Below are 18,000 nucleotides of genomic sequence, written 5' to 3' on the forward strand. Positions count from 1 at the left end.
ATCTAGATGCGATCTCAAGCCTTCCGGAAGTTGGGGAAGGGAAGTAAGAAAGTGCAGCTGGGTGAGCTTATCAAGATCGGCGGTTTCCGCGCTGCCCCGCATTTGACACCTCGCGGATCGTCAATCCGGTTTTCAACCGTGGTGTGACCCGAATCGTTTTATGCCACAGATTGACACCCGATCTAAAGCTTGGTATACTAGGGTCACACGCAGGTCCCGAGTAGGCAAAGGCCAGGGTCCGAGACCTGTTGTGTGAGCAGGGTTTGTAGCACACCCCGGATCTTGGCATTTCGAGATCCAAGGTTACTTTCAGTAAGAACCTGGATATCCAGAAATTAACTAGAAATCACAAAATCTCTCTACGTTCTCGGCGATCAAGTGAACGGGCTCGCCCTCAGCGGCGACAGCCGTATTGCTTATGACGGACGAGTTTTGAAACATATCCGCATACCACCAGGGAATGACACGATGGAAAGGGATGATCAGCGGAGGTCACCGTACATTCATATTTTGCTAAATAGGGAACGCGATCCGATGGCATGTTACCCCCACAATGTTATATACTAACAACAACCTGTTCGAATGATTTTGATTCCAAATGACGACCCAGGGAAAACATTAAGTCAAGACAATGCTTCCAAGGCTAATCTGCCAATAAATATCGACCAAAATGTATAAGAGAATTCTAAAATTTACCGAATGGTAAAGCCTCCATCAACCCGAATGTCTGCACCGTTGACCATGCCGCTCGAGTCCTATTTGCCTAATGAGCATCATTTGACAATACATAAAAGAATGTAGGCAAAACTTACCTGGCAAAGGAAGAGGACGGAATCGGCGACTTCCTCGGGCAGAGCAAACTTGCCAGTCGGAATATTTGCCAGGAATGCCTCTCTCACAGAATCTTCTCCCCAGGCTTTCTGGCCAAGAGCCGTCCACGCCACAGTAGGCGAGACGGTGTTGGAGGTAATGCCACGACCACCCCACTCAGAAGCCATGCTGCGTGTCAGACCCAGGAGTGCAGCCTTAGATGCACAGTAAGCACCATGACGGTGCAGGGCTGCGTGTGCCGCCTGAGAGGAGATGCTGACGATTCGTCCTGGCGGGGGAGGGCTTGGCGAGCTCTCCGCAGCCTTCGAAGCAGAGAAGTAGAGGCGCGCAAAGGCCTGGGAACAGAGCATCGGACCGAATACATTGGTTGTCAAATGCTTCATGGTCTCCTCGGGAGGAGTAATCTCCATGTCACTCAGAGACACATACCCAGCGGTGTTGATGAGGATACTAGGAAATGCCCTCTCGTTCACGGACGAGGAACCAGGAGCCACCAGATCCTTCTCCAAGGACCCAAAGGCCGACTGAACGGAATCGGGGGAAGTGATATCGCATTCATAGGTGCGAATCTCATCGATCTTGGAGCCTCCGCCGTATCCCTGTTCAAGCAGCTCGTCTCGACGAGCAGCCTCAAAGGGAGCATACAAGATCGCAAGGCGAGCTCCTTGCTGTTGTAATTTCTTGCCAATGCTTGATCCAAGTCCACCTGGCGCACAATCGAAATTAACTCTACTTTTCCCATGTTATGGTCGTGAACACTTCTCATCCCTACCTAGGCCTCCGGGGAGGATCGCGAGCCTGCAAGAGAACGCCATTGTTTCTGTAGATCACCAGATGATGCACGGTCGCCCTCCGGAATTGTGGAATATGCGGATTGTATGTAACAAGGGCAACAGTGGTGTCAGTAATAACAAGATCAGATCTTTGTCCCCTCAATTCGAGGGCCCATGCGCCCGCTTCAGGTAAGGATCAGTGTTTCGCCGGGGTATCTGACGTCTGACGTCAAGCATCTCCACTTGTCCAAGTTACTTTAGGAAATCGCAGCACTTGATTGGGGGTTTTCCTTTCTTCCTTTCTGTGATATTCTATTCCTCCTTTTCTCCTTCGGATTGCTATGATATAAAGACTTTATCCTTCTTATAGCGAAGGCTACGGGATCGGATTGACACCTACCGGGTAGAGACCGTAAAAGTCAAGATTAATTCGCTTTTACAACGAGAATGCGAGGATCTGTTTGATTGACGCGAAGAAGGAGACCTGGGAATCAGGAAATGTAGGTGTTTTGTATAACAGCAGGAGCTCAAGAGGGCTTAAAAAGACCGCGACTGGGTCGAAGAATCAATCCCCTCGTCATAGGATTACATCCACAATGAGCTCACTGGAAGGGCAAGTACAGCTTTAGGGCATCGAAACATGCGGTCGTAAGCCAGGAACATCAAAGTGTTTTGATCAGTTGCTTTTCGCTTACGATGGGTGCTAGGTATATTGTTAGAATAAGGTCACGACATACAGTCGTGGTAACATCTACAACTACAAGTACGGACTACGGTCCGTGATTTGTTGCCCAGCCTGCCGAATTTCGAATCGTACCGAGCGGGAGTGTGATGACAGCACGGCGTAGACTCGAAGGTGACAGGACATCCTGTGGCAGACCCTCGGAAGAGAAGATCCAATGCAGCCCCGGTGGAGTATCATTGCCAAGATACTTCGGCGTGTAGGGGCAAATGGCCTTCCAATAGCATGGAAAGATCATAATCTCTCAAGAGGATCCGCCACAGGATGTGATCAGGCACTCAGCAGCCATGGCCGACGACTGGACTCGCTGGCAGGCAACAAACCGCGGATCTACACAGCAGTAGCTGTTAGTAGTGTCTGCTCACGGACAGAGCCCGAAAAGCAAGACACCAAACACGGTGAATGAAACAAAGCAAGCATGTCCTTTCGCTGGTATTGTCCAGATCAAGTTTTAACGGTAATTCTCAGAACGAGGCTCACTTTGCAATGAAGCCTCGGACACCCGTCATGCGCGCTTCCAGAAGGAAATATACTTACCCGAGTCCCCCAAAACCGGAACCAGATAATCCGCATCACCACATCTATATAAGTTGGCTCAACATCTCTTCCGAGCCAACATCCCAAAAGTCCACCTACCCATATCAAACTGCGTTTGCTTCGGCCGATGACGCAACCTTTTCCCGCGGCTGGAACGAGGCATCGGTCTCAGAGGCCGAGTCGACAATCTTCAGGTGCTGGAACCAATCACCCTGGGACTTGCGCCACCACTCGGCCAGCGCAATGATTGTGACACCACCCATGATGACAATTGCGTAGTTGAACAAGCTGGACTCTTTGTCGATTGAACTGTCCGAGTACTGCGGAGCGCAGAGTACCGCAAACACAAATCCGTTCCAGATGAATGTAATGAAGGCTGCCGCGACACCAAATCTCCCCATGTCCCAGAACCCGGCACGGAAATTCTTGCGCGTGATAAAGGCACGACCGATACCAACAAGACCGTAGGCTGCGATGGAGCCGGCAGCAGAGGTTGAGATCAGACTGGAAAAGGCCACCTGCGAGGGCAGCTGGGTGCAAAGAAGAAGAGCCGCGATGGTTGCGATGAAAATAACTGCATTGTGGGGCTGCTTTGACTTTGACACCCGGCAAAGGACGTTACTGAACGGGAAGACACCGTCGCGAGCCACGGCAAAGACAAGGCGTGACACTGCGACCAGCGAGATGGAAGTGTTGAGAATGGCGCCAACCATGGAGACAATGGTCATGACAACATGCGCACGGGGTCCTAGCGCCATTGCATACATGTTGATGAAGGGCTGGGGAGCGCTGGTGTTGTAGAAGGTCTCGATGGGCGGCATGCAGAACAGGAACAGGATAATGATGGGGAAACCACACAAGGCTGAAGCGACAGTCGCCCAGAAAACACCTTTAGCAGCGGCCTTCTTGGCTGAGATAGTCTCTTCTGCGACGTGACCCGAGGCATCCTGGCCCACGAGGCAGCTGCCGACCAAATACCAAGACAAGACCCAATTGAGTCCAGGGCTGGTTTCACCACCGTTATATGTTGACGTGAAAACATACTCGGCCGACTGGAATCCGTATGTCTTGGACACGCCAATGGGGAGCCAGATAAAGTTGAGGAGCATATCGATAATGATAACAATGACACCAGCACGGAACACCCACGAGTACATTCGCGGCGGGAGGAAGTTCATCGAGGTCGCAATACCCAGGAATACCAGCGAAAATGCCCAGGCGATTGCACGCGCACGAACGTCCGAAGTGGCGATAGGGAAGCTCGTGTTCGGGTTGAACACTAAAATCTCCGACACCAGGTAGTTGGCGACACCGAAGGAGTCACTGGCAAGAAAAGCCGTCCATGCAACAAGCGTCCAAGCTGCGACCAAGAACGAGACGAAGCGACCGATACGCCCACCACCCCAGGATCGGAAAGCCCAGTAGTAGATAGATCCCGCGGCGGGGTACGCGGAACAAGCTTCGGCGAGACAAGCGGCGGTGATGATGGACAAGATGCTACCGGAGACCCAAGAGCTCCACCTGTTAAAGTTGTCAGAGGCGCAATATTTATCAGATTAGGGCGTGTGCACATACATCGCAGCCGGTCCGCCACCACTTAACGCGATGTAAAAAAGCACGCGGATTCCACCAACGCAGTACAGCGCGGAGAAGGAGCAGGCGAAATTATCAAACGAGCCCCATCCACGTTCCAAAACAGATTTATATCCCAGCTTCAGCAGATCGCGATCATCTTCGTTGAGTATAGACGAGGCGTCGTCTGCATGTCTCGGCATGTCTTGGTCGTTCTTGGCTGCATCCGTAGCAGTGGCGATATCGGCGGACATCGCGATATTGTTGTTTTTTGACATTTAGCGCGAGGATATCGATGATGGAATCTCCTATTTCCCGATAAATTGACGACAGAACCTCGAGATCTAGGGAAAGAAAGAATGCGCCGCGGGCAGAGTTTTCTGGTCGTAAAGATCACGTGGGGAAACCGGTTCCTTCATGGCGCGGTGGATTCATGGCGCAAGTGATGGTTGGTGGGTCGTTGGATTGGCTCTATGTTAAGCTTTTGGCTTTAGTCGTGAAATTTCCCCCGTCAAATCTCGTTGAATTGTTGAGAAATTCTATTCCAACCGGTCAATATCCTTTGACGCGGCTCTTTCAACCAGAGTAATTTTCAATGATGAATATCTGCTACGAGATAAGATTTAACTAGCAGGGGGTAGGTAAAAAAATCGACCGGCAATATACGAAAAGTCCAAGCAGATCGCATTCTCGATGTTGACTTGTAAAGCAAGAGCCCAGTCGTTATTACCGAAAGTATTGCCATTGCTGTGGTTCAAACACGCACCTACATCCGAAATCGGAACCTTATGACTGGGATCTCGCACTTTCCGTAGTTTATAACGAGACGGAAGAAGCAAGAGGAATGGCAATGTATTGTGTGTGCACGAACAGTTACTGAAGAATACATGTTTCGCATTTATGAAACCTAACAGTGACATGTCCACTCCTTTCAGGGCTGTATGCTCCATCTTCACGCCAATTCGCATTCAATCACACTCTCTGCGCTGTTCAGCGAGGTCCAAATCTTAGAAATTTTCAGGCCAACCGGTTCAATTAGCCGATGCCACTGCTGCTTAGTCCGTTCTTTGGCACCCAGGTCAATCATCATGATAAGGTCAAGGGAAGTAGCCTGCCAATGGGCTCCGGTATCGGGCACCACGTTTTCGTTGATCAACAGCTTGCTGTATCCGGGGGTCATCGCAGCAACAAGCTGACTGAGAATTTTTTGGCAGTTTTGGTCGTTCCAATCGTGAAGGATAGATTGCAAGAAGTAAACCCGGGCACCTGAAGACGAGTCAGCTTCTTAACGATTGTCTAGCCACTGATACTAAGCGTGAAACTTACCTTTAACCGGCTGCTCGGTGAAAAAGTCGTGGATCATGGGCTCAATTGCAGGATGCAATGATGCGATATCTGCCAGAACGTGTGGTTGATCTTGCAGGATTAATTTCCCAGGAGCGTTGGGCCACTTGGATTTGAACTCTTCCAAGTCATGCCCTTTGTTTCCACCGACGTCCACAAGGAAGACTTCCTCATTGCTAATCTTTGCACCTTTGATGAGATTATCGTTCACGGGGTAAACATGCTCATCCATCCAGCTGGGTCTGCCTTGGTGGTATGCGGACATAAGGTTGTTGAACTGCGCACCGAGCTCGGGGTACTTGGGGTTTTTGCTGTTGAGGAACTCGAAAAAGGCATCTTTGGTATCCAATCCTAAATTGAACGGACAATTCGTGCCTTCGGTTGGGATGCGATAGTTGTTTTGTTTCAGCCATGTCGGCAGTGAAAAGACTGCGGGAATAGTGGACCCGTTACTGAGAGTAAAAAAGAGAGAAGTTAGGTCACTTGTTTGAATGATAGTAGAGTGGGAGAGATGGCGGAAATATTCCACTTACATCGCTGGCCAAGCATCGTTATAGCGCTTGAGAGACTGTAGTCGTGAGCCCGTTACGACTGTACACGTTCGACTCGTTCTCCACAAAGACTCTCATCGTAGCAAGATGCTTCATGAGACGACCTGCATAGTAATGAGCTTGCGTATTCCTTGATATCTATCATCTCGTCGATTTCTCACCAAGCAGTTCTGGCTCTGCGCCGGTTTGCGCCGCGAGATCTTCTACCGACTTCGGCTCGTCGGCTTGTGCCAGGATCGTGAAGACTCCCAGGTTGATACACGTTTCAATTGCGGCAAATGATACAGGCTATACTCATTCCAAGATATGGATCAGTCCTGACGATGAATTCGAATCAAGGTGCAGGATTGACATACCTCAGCCCAGCAGTAATGCAGCATGGCCTCTTGAGGTGTTTGCATTGCATACATAAGAGACCGCGCGGCATCCACAAGTCTCAAACGTGCTTCTGAATCACCATCATTAAAGGCCATTGATTGGGCGTTGACTTCCTGCAATAGCCTTTGAAGGTCTCCGGGAGAACTTGGGGAGGTCGCAACTTTCGGGTCAATAGCAGGAACTGCGTGGCCATTAGAGCCGGACCCGTTCAGCCCGTTGGTCTTGGTCATTTTCGTTCTACGTGTATTGCGTGGAAAGATTTGTTTGAACAGTAAATGGCGAAGGCAAGCGACTTTCCTTTGCTATATGATTAATTCTAAATCCGCATTCCCCTGAAATAGGAGGGGCAACTGATTAACAGGGTCTTAAGGTTTCACTTGCAAATTAGCTCGCGCAATATAAACCCGTTGTCCAGATTTAGATTGGGTTGGGATACGGCTTGCATTAGGCTGATTGATAGTGCATCTCATCTCGCTCGGGACCAAAGTGTGGAGCAAATGAAAGATGACAGTTTGGAAGACGGAACTGGAGACGATTCGCTAGGGGGGGGGGTATGGGACCATTGCTACATCGAGGCGTGGATGAAAGCCCCCAAAGGATCGTGGTCGCTGTCATCGCGCTCTGAATCCCCTGGCCAGATCCCACATAATTGAAACTTTCACTTCTTGGGGCATAAACAAACTGGAAATCTTAATCCGTCAAGGCAATCCAGCCCGACCAGTCTTTATCGCTGAAGAGATCTCCTTAAACCTGAGTTTTTGGGGACTTCAAATGTTCTTTTTCTGCCGTCAATAATTCGCTGCCCTCTATGGCAGCCTCCACCGGAAATGCTACGGGAACGGATGGAAAAGGCCCAACGATCATGGCCGTGATGTGGTCGATGACCTCAGTCGCCACGATCTTTGTGATCGCCCGTCTATATGTACGCCAACGATTGCTACGAAGTTTTGGGCTTGACGATTGGTTGATCGGAATATCAATGGTGAGTATAGTTCTTATGCCCAGATTCCTTGAGTAGGCATTCCTCTTATACGTCCATTTACTCTAGATCTTCGGTTTGATTTTCTGTGCAACGACGACGGTATCCGTGGCTTATGGATATGGACAACATATGGTAACCCTTTCAACGGAGGGCGCTGAACAAGCGCTATTTTGGAATATGATTTCTTCTATCTTCGGGATCATCTCCTTCGCTCTTCCCAAACTCGCGGTCGCTGCTTTACTTCACCGGAATAGAAAGAGGAATCGCCGGATCGCAGCGTATGGCGGGCCGCGTTCCGAGACTCTAAATCGCCTGGCATTGCGACAGCAGGCAGAAACTTTTCACAATGGATTCGGGGTCTCGCTTGCAACCGGACCTCCGGTCTTGGCACGTCGATACGAGTCAGTAATACAGGGTTCTTTCTTGGCGTCCGCTTTGTTCGCGGTTGGGTCCTCAAAGAAATAAAGTACCTTGGACATTTTCGGCAACGGTCTGGATGGGTTGAATTTAATTTGAGGCGCAATAATCACAAAATCTTGTGGATGTCCGCTAGCGTGATCCCATGGTCGTGTTTGCGTCGAGACTACTTCGGTGTCCCAAACCTAGTTTCCGACCTTGGCAGGGTTTGCGTTCTTTCGGACGTCTCTTTGAATACCCGATACCGAATCAGTGGCCTTTGCGCCAGAGGTAGAAGAGTATTATGAATACCCAGCCGAAGGAGATATCTGCGTAGAGTCCAAACGCCCCACTGGATATCCAGCTCTTCATCACCGAAAGCAAAGTGGAAGCGATGACGATATTCGTGCTCCAGCAAGTAACAACGATTCTGAGACCGAATTGATCAACGATTACGAGGCTGACAAGCGAAATGACAAAGGTCGTCTCAGACACTGTAATCCCATCCGCCGTGGGTTATTGAACTGAAAATAATCTTGCGACATAAACCCGCCCAGTTGACTAATTGCCGTGATCACACATGCAGCCAAAACTCGTCGACCGGAGGCAGGAGTGGTGAAAATACGCGGCTTCAATGACTATCCATTGTAATGTAAGGTATCAAGGGCGGATGTTGAGGACGAGGCCAGACGATTCAAGTGTAGACTACCCTACGGAACTCGATCCCAAGGTTGCTTTTGGGGTATGGATAAGTCAATTCACTAGTCATGTTCGAGGTTTTTATCAAGGTGATATTTTGTCGCGTAATGGATATTGGAATAGACATAGAAACCCCCCGATAATGCTCAATCCGGCTAATGAAGAATTAACAGCATGAATTTCAAGCAGCAGATGCTTGTGGCTGAGCCTCTGCAGCCTGAAGCGTCTTTTCTGCCTCTTCTTTTTTCTTCTTTTCTTCTTCCTTCTTCTTCCTTCTCTCGTCGTTCTTCCGTTTCTCCTCCAAGATCCTGAGCACCTCTTCATCACGGGCTTTCTTCGCCCACACCGAGAGGGGCTCCGGGTTTCTGATGCACCAGATAACAACATCTCTTGTCGCGCGGGTATCTTCCAAGGCACTGTGTCCTTTCTTGCCGACTTGGATGCTATCTTCAAGCAGCTCCTTAGTGAGAGTCTTCAGTCCCCATCTGCGGGTCAGATGTTGATCGGACGGGAGAAGAAGAGCAACAGCCTGAGAGGTAAGGATTTGAGAGTCAACGATCTTCGAGTGGTAGAAGCCCAAGACTTTGAGGTCGTTTTCGAGAGAATGGCCGATGAGCACGGTATCTGAATCCACATATTCCCACAAGGCTTGGCGGGCCTGATTCCATCCCCATAATGCCCGGCCATTGGCACGGGCACGATTCATTTCAGCGCAGGAGATGCCACTATATCTCGTGTTCCAGCCAACAACCCTCTTGGTCGGCTGCACGTAATTGTTGATGAGAATCTCGTTGGTAAGGAAGTCAACTGCGGTCAGGTATGCCAGTTCTCTGCAATTACCTTCTACCTGCACCATCTCACAATCAAGGACAACTGCCCTTCTTCTTTTTTGAGTTTGGTTCGGCAGGTGCTGAGGGGTGGCCACAAAGCTTATTGGGGGAATGACTGGGATCGGGGGAGGGCCCTTCTTCTCATTTATCTTTTTCTCAGTTATCTTCTTCTCGTATGTCTTCTTTTTGACGGAGGTGGCGCTAAGTTTGTAGCCCTCCGCAACAAGAAGGGCTGGCGAGTGGCATAAAGTCCACAGCTCTTGGAAGATCAGCTCTTGTTCCTGGACATGAAGGACGACGTGACGATGTATCGACTGAGTCTGATCCGGATCGGCAGCTAAGAATACCTAGTCAATAATTGATTTCCAAATTGGTGACTTTCACATACGAAGTTCCTCAACGACAGCAATACTCGATGTAGGGCAATTTCGTGCGAGACTTGAAGACCTCAAAATCGGAGATGTCGAAGGGTTCTGTCGAGCTTGGTTTGCTTTCTTGAACGGGGTCTGCCCGGTAGGCTTAGTGGCCGGGCGCTCAGGCAGTTGACGCTGAACAATTTGGCGCTTGGGCAACAGGTACTCAAGAGCCGTACGTTCAGCGATTTCAATAAAATTCTGGTCAGGAAACTTTGTGGCCTGGGATTTCTTTGAATCTGCGGCCGCAGTCTGCGCAATCACCTGTCTCGGTGGCCGAGAAGGTCTGCCAGAATTGAGATGCTTCTGGCGGTGGTGTGCGACGAAACTCTTAACAGTTGGAAAATCACCGTTACAAATCGTGCAATGAAGGTCATGGTCCTTGGCCAAGAAGTGAGCTCTGACAGCACCCGGTGTCTTGAACCCTTCTTTCGGGCACTTCGGACAGGCATAAGACTCTGTCTCGGATGGGTTGGGTTTTGAGCTCATGCTGGCGGAAAGGAGCGGGAATGCAGAGGATGACGTGAAGTTTTCCTCGGAGGTTGAGCAGCGCTCTCAGATGGGCGGGGTGGAAGGTCGAATCAAATGTCAAGTTTAGGTGCTCGAGGTTATCCCTGTGCACAGCGTGGCAAGTGAGGATTGCCAAAGGCAGGGGTGTTGCATCCTGCGCTTGCCCACGGCACTTGAAGTAGCCCTATCCGTCTGGGACAAATTCACTGAAGCTATATGTCGAGTTTGTGTAGCCTCCTGGACATTGGTGTTGTTGATGGCGCGTTGATATGGTCAAGATCACCCGAGTGGAGGAGCGGGCAAAGTTCGGAGTTCGCCCATGGATCGCGTTTCCGGCTTCCGCATGAACCAACGTCTGATCTCAACTCCGTGGTTTTTCAGTAACATCTACCACTTTACAAATCTACGAGTGTACCCTCCGCACATGAGTGGGAATGGACGGAACTGAAGGTGAATATGTAAAGATCAAAGTACTATTGGGTGATCCTATGTGGGGTTCACCGGGGATAAGAATATTCATCGGAAAATGTAACAACCAAGAAAAGGAAGATAATATACACAAACAGGCCCACGTCGCAATCCTCTTCCCTTGGGTACATTGCGCGGCCCCTAAGCAAGCTCGTAGCCGAGGACGAAATCTCTGACTTTCCGCTTAGATGTGAGGAGAGACTGAAACATGAAATTTTAGCATGGCAGAGGTCAGAGAGTCCGTCGTGGCTACGAGCTTCAATCTCGCTCCCTAGATGTCGGAGCCCAGACCATCTGGGTGTTCCGAGAGGACCCAGCGGCGCCACATGCGCAAGCCAGCACCCAGGCACGAGCGCCAGTGCTCCCACAGCTCATCTCTGTTGTATGAGATGAATGTCCGGCCCACCATGATGCCGGTGGACACATGAGCAGGGGCGTTGGGGGCGATGCCCATGTACTCGAGGTGGTCGGGGCACACAGCAAAATGGTCGATGACCCATTCACACCCGATGCACTTGTAGCGCTTCTCGGCCCGTTCCTCCCCGCGAGGCACGTAGGGGAAGCTGATGCTGGCTGTCCCCAGGTAAATGCGCTCGCTGCAGGACTCAGCAATCACCGACTCTTGGGTCGGTCGAGCGGGAGCCTGGGTCGGATCACAGGGGAGCGTACCCAGCAAGGCGCGGCGAAGGTATCGGTAAAAGTGGACATTGACAATGTCCTGAGTCGATGAGTCCCGGTTGAGGTCCACTGATTGCAAATCGGCTAGGGTTTCGACCGAGCCATGAACCTTGAGCGCGTGCGTGAGAGCAGACTTGACTGCAACGAGATATTTGGGCACGATGTCAGGAGGAAAGCCATAGAAAGCCAGGTGATCCACAGCCAACTCGGCTCGGGTGTTGCGGAAAGCAGGCATGACAAGAAAATCCTGGTGTTCGAGTCCAAAGCACTGTTTGGCATCGTGCAGCGAGATAGGCCAAAACGCCCGATTGTGACGCAGGCAGTTAGAGCAAACCCGTTCGACAGTGGGCAGGAAGAGATGAGTGCCATTCTCGCCGCAGCTCCGGCACTTGCCGTACTGAAGTTCCAAGATGAGATCCTTGATCGAAACCCTGTCGTGGAGTCTCAAAGCATACAGAGCGGGGAATACCTTGCTGCAGTGCCTGAAAAGGATTGGGAGGATCTCGTTCTGAGACAGGACGGCTCGAGCACGGTAGCAGGTCAGGCTGAGATTGTAGATAGACGCGTAATCCATCAGCGGCACGATGGATCCTGTAAGGAGATGCTCTGACAGGCGGCTGAGATTTCCCATGCTGGTTCGATGCGGATCAATGAACTCAGGGCTGGGCATAAGTGGGACCCGGTCGAGGGGAGTGTTGATTTCGTCGAGAGGGGCCTCAACCTCTTGACCCAGGAGGTCCATCAACTCTCGATCTTCCCAGTTGTCGGGGTCGGTGCGGAAGGCCCAGTTGGGACTCGCGATCTGGGTCGAGACAGCAAACGCGTCCAAGAAGTTGTTCCAGTGGCTAGGTGCCATGGTGCAAAGCTTGGTAGAAGCGTCACGGTAGAGAGACAGTGTCTTGGGTGATTGGAGCCGGACGACAAAACGAGAGGTGATAAGGAAGCGGTGGAAATAGAGAAACCTCCGGTACGATTATGTTCGCAACGAAGTGGGGGAGTAAGTGGTGCGGGTCTGGGGGAGGATGAGAAGAAAACAGCGGGACAATGAAGAGAAAGGAATAGAGCAATCTGGCTCGGGGACATAGAAAGCAGCGATTGAAGATGAAGGGTAGTCAATGTGAGTGCGACGACGTCGACGGTTCACAACGAGAGAAAGTAGGATGTCACCTCACAGGAGTAAAGTGAAGTCGTGGATGTATCGTTGAGTTGATGTGAATGAAGCCTGTTTGGAACAACAGGAACATGCCTTGTCGGCGAACAATAGAAAAGTAAAATCAGAGCGACGGGGTCGGCAGCTGACCATCGACGCTGGGGTAAATCGTGCTGGGGCGAGCTCCATCCACCCACTCCACGACGACATCTAATCACATCCCATAGGAGACATCTACTCCACTTCCTCCATAGGACTCGCAAGATGGTCCGTTCTAACGATGTAATCATCTTCATCGTCGTCTATCTGGCCATCCGCCATATCCTCTTCATCGCCGTCAAGGGAACCATCGGACTCCGCTCCGGCTCGCGAGCCCTTGCCCTTCTTGCTGACACTCTTCCCCTTGCCTTTGCTGCTCGTCGTGGATTGGCCCGAGGCACTGCGAACAATACCGCCAGGCCATTGCTTCAAGCCTTTAATGCGATCATGTATACTTCCAGTGAAGCCATTATCCCCATTGCTTGTCGGAATTTCTGGGTTCGGTGAATCACCAAGACTAAACGCCTCCATAGCTTCCGCAATCGTTTGAGGAGCAGCAGCTGCCGGATACTGCTTCTGCTTGTCGACAGACTCAAACGTCTGCCGAATTCGCTCGAAATGTTCCAACTCCTTGGCACTGCTAGCTGTGAGTATCATCCTATCGATTCAAGATCAGGTTACCAACGTACCTGACACTGGGAACAAGCTCTCCCTGCGCCGCCAAAAAGTCCTCCTCCATCACTGTCACTGAAACGTCCTCTGGTGTGGCCAAATGGTCGAAGAAGTACGCAGTGGTAACCGGGCCACCCGGCAATTGTTTGATCTTGTCGTCGACCGCCGTCGACTTGCGCGTGATCGCCTTCAGCATGGCATCCGAGCAAAGGGCATACAGATCGGCACCAGTGTACGTCAGCGGAAGCTGTTCAGCAACCCGGTCCAAAGACACGTCTGGGTTGAGCGCAAACTTCCTTGTAAGTGCCTCCAAAATAGTCGCCTGTTTCCGGTGAGTGTCTGACACGCCCAGATAAAGCATCTTATCGAAGCGACCAGGTCGAAGCAAGGCGGTATCCAGCAGATCCGGGCGATTGGTGGCACCGATCACGAACACTCCACCGCTGTTCTCCTCTCCGCCGTTCATGCCATCAAGCTCCGCAAGAAGCTGACTGACAATACGATCCATAACACCGCCACTGTCTCCCTGGTTACCACGCTTGGGCGCAACCGAGTCCAGCTCATCGAAGAAGACAACGCACGGGCGAGCGTCCCGAGCCCGCTGGAAAACGCGACGTACGTTTGCTTCGGATTCACCAATATACATGTTGAGCAGCTCCGGGCCTTTGACGGAGAAGAAGTTGAGCGAGAACTCGGTGGCAATCGCTTTGGCAAGCAGGGTCTTTCCAGTGCCAGGGGGGCCATAGAACAAAATACCACTGCGCTTCTTCATACCCTTCGCGAAGAGCTCCGGTCGCTCAAGCGGCAGCTGGATAGTCTCAATCAGAGCATCCTTCACGTTGGTCAATCCACCAACGTCATCCCAACCGACATTGGGGATCTTGGGAGCACCGATCGAATCGGCGAAGTTCTTCCGGGCTGCCTCAACGGCAGTGTCGAAGTCCGCTTTTGTGACGCCACGAGCGCCATCGCCGCCGGCGAGCAGAATATCCCTGATGAAGACTTCTGAGTCGGGCAATTGCTTGCTAGCATCTTCGGCCAACTTCTCGAGGCGGGCAGTCCTAGCGGCGGCGGCGCGTTCAACGACATCGACCAGGTCGCCGGCAACCAGTGCTGCAGTCTTCAGTGCCACCGTTCCTAGCTCAACATCAGTGGATAGCTTGATACCACGTTCTGTGACCGCATTCTGGAGAATGCCTTCACGCTCCTTCTCTTCAGGTGCTCCCATCTCAAACTCGTGGGTAAACATGCTCCGGATGCCTTCGGGGATCTCTTCGACATCGCCAGTCGTGGCAATGACAACCCGGGCCTCATTGACAATATCAGTCATAGCAGTCACCATCCGGTCCGCTGTGAGCACCTCGATATGCCGAATAAGTAGGGCGGTGCAGTTCGAGCCGCAGTGGAACGCCCGGTCGGCCCGAGCTTTCAAGTAGGCCTCGGTCTTGACATCGCCGCCATTCGCACCGCCCTCGGTCAGTATATCGTAGGCGTCAATGGGGAATGTGTGGAGGCCAATATCCGCACATGCTCGGGTTGCGACAGTGGCTTTGCCAATGTGCCGCTGTTGGGATTTGATGAGAATGACAACGGGTTTCATGCCCAATTGGATTGCACGAGGGCTTGTCGCTGCCGCCATCAAATCCCGAATTCGCTGTTGCAGGGAGGATATAAATGTATGCGGAGGCTCTGCGACAATTCCATGCGGAGCTGGTGAATCGCCAATAGCCTTCGGAATGGTCTTGACTCCCAGCCAGTACTCCCAACCGTTACCCAAGATACCGGGGACTCTGGAAATGTCGCTACCGGCTTGCACCATACGTGTACTCGTTGGGTCGATAACGGCCACACCACCCCATTGATCTTCACCGGTTTCCTCGAGTTCTTCGACGGCAATTGGGGCTACTTGTCCAACACGGAACCAAGCGACACCAACCTTGCGAGCCGCAATGTTATCACTGCCAGGGCCCTGGCCTAATCTGGCGGTGATATCCTCTTCCTGATGCGCGTTGTCACCACCGGGGGTCCCGGAGAAGACAGCCCTACCAAGCCCTTCATCGACACTGATACCAACCAAATCGCCACTCTTCAGTATCCGGCGGCGGGACTCGAAATATTGTTTGAGCCCAGCAAACAGAGCCGGCTGAAGAACCCGGTCCATGGAAAGTGGCGTGGAAACCTTCATTAGAGTGACTTCTTTGGCCAGGGGTGGGTTCTTGGCAGCAGTGTTCTTCATGTGGTGTAGAAGTCCAGACTTTGACGCGCCATTGGCGGACGCAAATGTCATTGGAGAGATCCGCAGGTACTTGGGGTTGTCGATATTGCTAAGCAGCAGGGGAGGCACAAATACTGAAGGGGTCAAACGCGTCTGAGGACGCTGCGAGAAGCTTGAACGGCGCTCACCCGAATGGTTGATAGCATATCGAGGCTTAGGTGACGGAAGACCTGGCAAACCAAAGACCTTGACCGGTCGCCAGTCACCGGCATCCTCTGGTGAATCGTTGAAGCTTCCGAACTTGAGCGACGCGAACATGTTCAGCTGAGGCTCGTCGGTGGCTTCTATCCGAACCCAGTCACCAGAGAAACACCCGATTTTGGCAAGGGTACTGATATCGACAAAGATGAAAGCATCGACGTCCTCGTCATCACGAGGGCGAGGGTGAAGCACCTCGTTGGGCACCTGCTGCAACAGGCCTTCGACTTTGAAAGTCTTGCCTCCGCTCCGTCCGGGGCGCATAGTTGCCGAAGTGAAATTGGAAGCGACCGAGCCTGGTGTGTGTATCCCATCGACTCGCCGACCGCCTGCGCGAGGCGTTGCCGAAGTGATGGACGACATAACCCCGGAGGGGGCTTGCGGCAATTCGGGGGCCGAAAGAGAGATCATGTCTTCCAAGGAGTCGTCGGAGTCACTCGCGGAGCCCGCCGAGAGGTCGGTCTCAGACTCCTCCGCGGTAGAAGTCATTTCCATTTCAGTTCCGCTTTCTCCGGGCTTGTCCTCAGCGGCGGAGTAAAACTGTTCGTTGGAAGTATCATCGGCTTCATCTTCTGCAACCTGCTTCAAGAGCGCATGTCGCGGAGGCAGCAATTGAGGTGCGCGGTGACCCTGTGGACGAGCTTGTACAAGAATGACCTTTGTGGTAGGCATCAAAAGGCCCTGTGAAACCGGCTCACAGAAGGAAATCCGAGCCGGCGGCGCAGGAACATAGGTAATAGGGTGGGGTGGAAGTGGAAGAGGAAGCACATCGCCCATGTGCACGATCCGCTGACTCGCCAAAGCGTCGCGCACAGCCGCAGTCAAACGCACCTCAGCATCCGCCGCAGCCTTCTTTGAATGCTTTCTCGAGTCCCCGCCCTTTCCGGCTCTAGGCCACGCTCCATTTGCACCATGAGCATTGGACGTGAATCCGCCACCAAATTTACTCTGTACATCGTCGTGGTTACGAAGGAGATGTCGCTCGACTGTGACGAAGATAGTGTCCAAGTGGAGTGGAGCAACGTCCAGGATCCGGATATCCACCGACCGGTGTGTTTGCAGAGAATTGCGCGACGAATCGATCTTCCCTAGGGCCTGAAGAAAAGGCTGGAGAGAGTCTGCCGAGTCGGGGAAAAGAACTGTCGAATGCGCTATTTGAGTGTGGGAAGTCTGCACTCGAACCGGGAGAATGGTCCAGGCTTGATCCTCCACCGATGACGAGCTCGGGGTTTGTGGGGAAATCGCAACATAAAGAATCCCATCGCCTGTCGCAACGCCTATATGAAGAAAGCCATTTCGGTCAGCGAAAACCTGATTGACAATGCAATACCCTTATCGCTCGATCAAACTCACCTTGGAGGGTCTGCTGGGCGAATAGATCATTGGCCAAATCCTCGGAGAGCACTCCGACGTTGCCGCGAAGCTGAGGATCCAGCGCTATACGAGCAGCGACCGGAAGCTTATTGCGCATACGCCTCTTGCCGGCCCTCTTCCGGCGCTGTCTAGGCTGTTGGGAGCTCTGCCCGTGATGGTCGAAGTCCATGGCGCGGGGGACTTCAATTGCCGACGGAAAAGAGGTAGGGGAGGTATGTCGGGAAGGAGAGGGGATGGTATGCGACAACTAGATCTATCGGTCGCCCGGTCACATTCAGACAGCTTCAGGAACCAGCTTCGTCAGACAGAGAGGAGGAGACGAACGGCGGTTGGAGAATCCGGGGGAAGCCAACACGCGGGCGTCTCGGCACCGCCCGACATTCTGCCACTCCCGAAGCCGAGGTCCAAGTGGCCGTAACGCACTATGCAGATATGTATCGGGCTTTTATCCACCTGCGCTCGACAGTATTCATACATGAAGAACGGATACCAACAATTCCAGCGTAGGTCTACAAGGTTTATGCTGGCCCGACGTTCGACGTCGTCCACGCTGCAATGCCATTGGCCGCTATCGCGGTCGTCTCGGCC

At 52.1% G+C, this 18,000-nt stretch overlaps 6 protein-coding genes across 6 annotated transcripts; all 6 read right to left on the bottom strand.

Moving 5' to 3' along the window:
• Positions 1 to 692: 692 nt before the first annotated feature.
• N7498_006950 (putative short-chain dehydrogenase/reductase) lies at positions 693 to 1,646 on the bottom strand (the record flags this gene model as incomplete). Its single annotated transcript, XM_058454012.1, has 3 exons — positions 693 to 755; positions 813 to 1,537; positions 1,604 to 1,646. 3 exons carry the CDS (start codon positions 1,644 to 1,646, stop codon positions 693 to 695), a joined length of 831 nt encoding a protein of 276 aa, XP_058306261.1.
• Positions 1,647 to 2,987: 1,341 nt separating this feature from the next.
• Positions 2,988 to 4,733, bottom strand: N7498_006951 (uncharacterized protein; the record flags this gene model as incomplete). The annotated part of the gene is made up of 2 exons (XM_058454013.1): positions 2,988 to 4,404; positions 4,459 to 4,733. 2 exons carry the CDS (start codon positions 4,731 to 4,733, stop codon positions 2,988 to 2,990), a joined length of 1,692 nt encoding a protein of 563 aa, XP_058306262.1.
• A 674-nt stretch (positions 4,734 to 5,407) lies between these two features.
• On the bottom strand, positions 5,408 to 6,958 carry N7498_006952 (uncharacterized protein; the record flags this gene model as incomplete). Its single annotated transcript, XM_058454014.1, has 6 exons — positions 5,408 to 5,721; positions 5,782 to 6,251; positions 6,333 to 6,367; positions 6,399 to 6,454; positions 6,512 to 6,638; positions 6,707 to 6,958. 6 exons carry the CDS (start codon positions 6,956 to 6,958, stop codon positions 5,408 to 5,410), a joined length of 1,254 nt encoding a protein of 417 aa, XP_058306263.1.
• A 2,028-nt stretch (positions 6,959 to 8,986) lies between these two features.
• On the bottom strand, positions 8,987 to 10,537 carry N7498_006953 (3'-5' exonuclease; the record flags this gene model as incomplete). Its single annotated transcript, XM_058454015.1, has 2 exons — positions 8,987 to 9,972; positions 10,024 to 10,537. The coding sequence occupies 2 exons, from the start codon at positions 10,535 to 10,537 to the stop codon at positions 8,987 to 8,989; spliced, it is 1,500 nt and encodes a 499-aa protein (XP_058306264.1).
• Positions 10,538 to 11,297: 760 nt separating this feature from the next.
• Positions 11,298 to 12,560, bottom strand: N7498_006954 (uncharacterized protein; the record flags this gene model as incomplete). Its single annotated transcript, XM_058454016.1, has 1 exon — positions 11,298 to 12,560. The coding sequence occupies one exon, from the start codon at positions 12,558 to 12,560 to the stop codon at positions 11,298 to 11,300; it is 1,263 nt and encodes a 420-aa protein (XP_058306265.1).
• A 528-nt stretch (positions 12,561 to 13,088) lies between these two features.
• Positions 13,089 to 17,581, bottom strand: pex6 (AAA family ATPase peroxin 6; the record flags this gene model as incomplete). Its single annotated transcript, XM_058454017.1, has 3 exons — positions 13,089 to 13,530; positions 13,583 to 17,315; positions 17,392 to 17,581. The coding sequence occupies 3 exons, from the start codon at positions 17,579 to 17,581 to the stop codon at positions 13,089 to 13,091; spliced, it is 4,365 nt and encodes a 1,454-aa protein (XP_058306266.1).
• Positions 17,582 to 18,000: the final 419 nt, after the last annotated feature.

This window comes from Penicillium cinerascens, assembly GCF_028974065.1.
Source record: "Penicillium cinerascens strain IBT 15544 chromosome Unknown contig_9_segment0_segment0, whole genome shotgun sequence".
Lineage (NCBI taxonomy): Eukaryota > Fungi > Ascomycota > Eurotiomycetes > Eurotiales > Aspergillaceae > Penicillium > Penicillium cinerascens.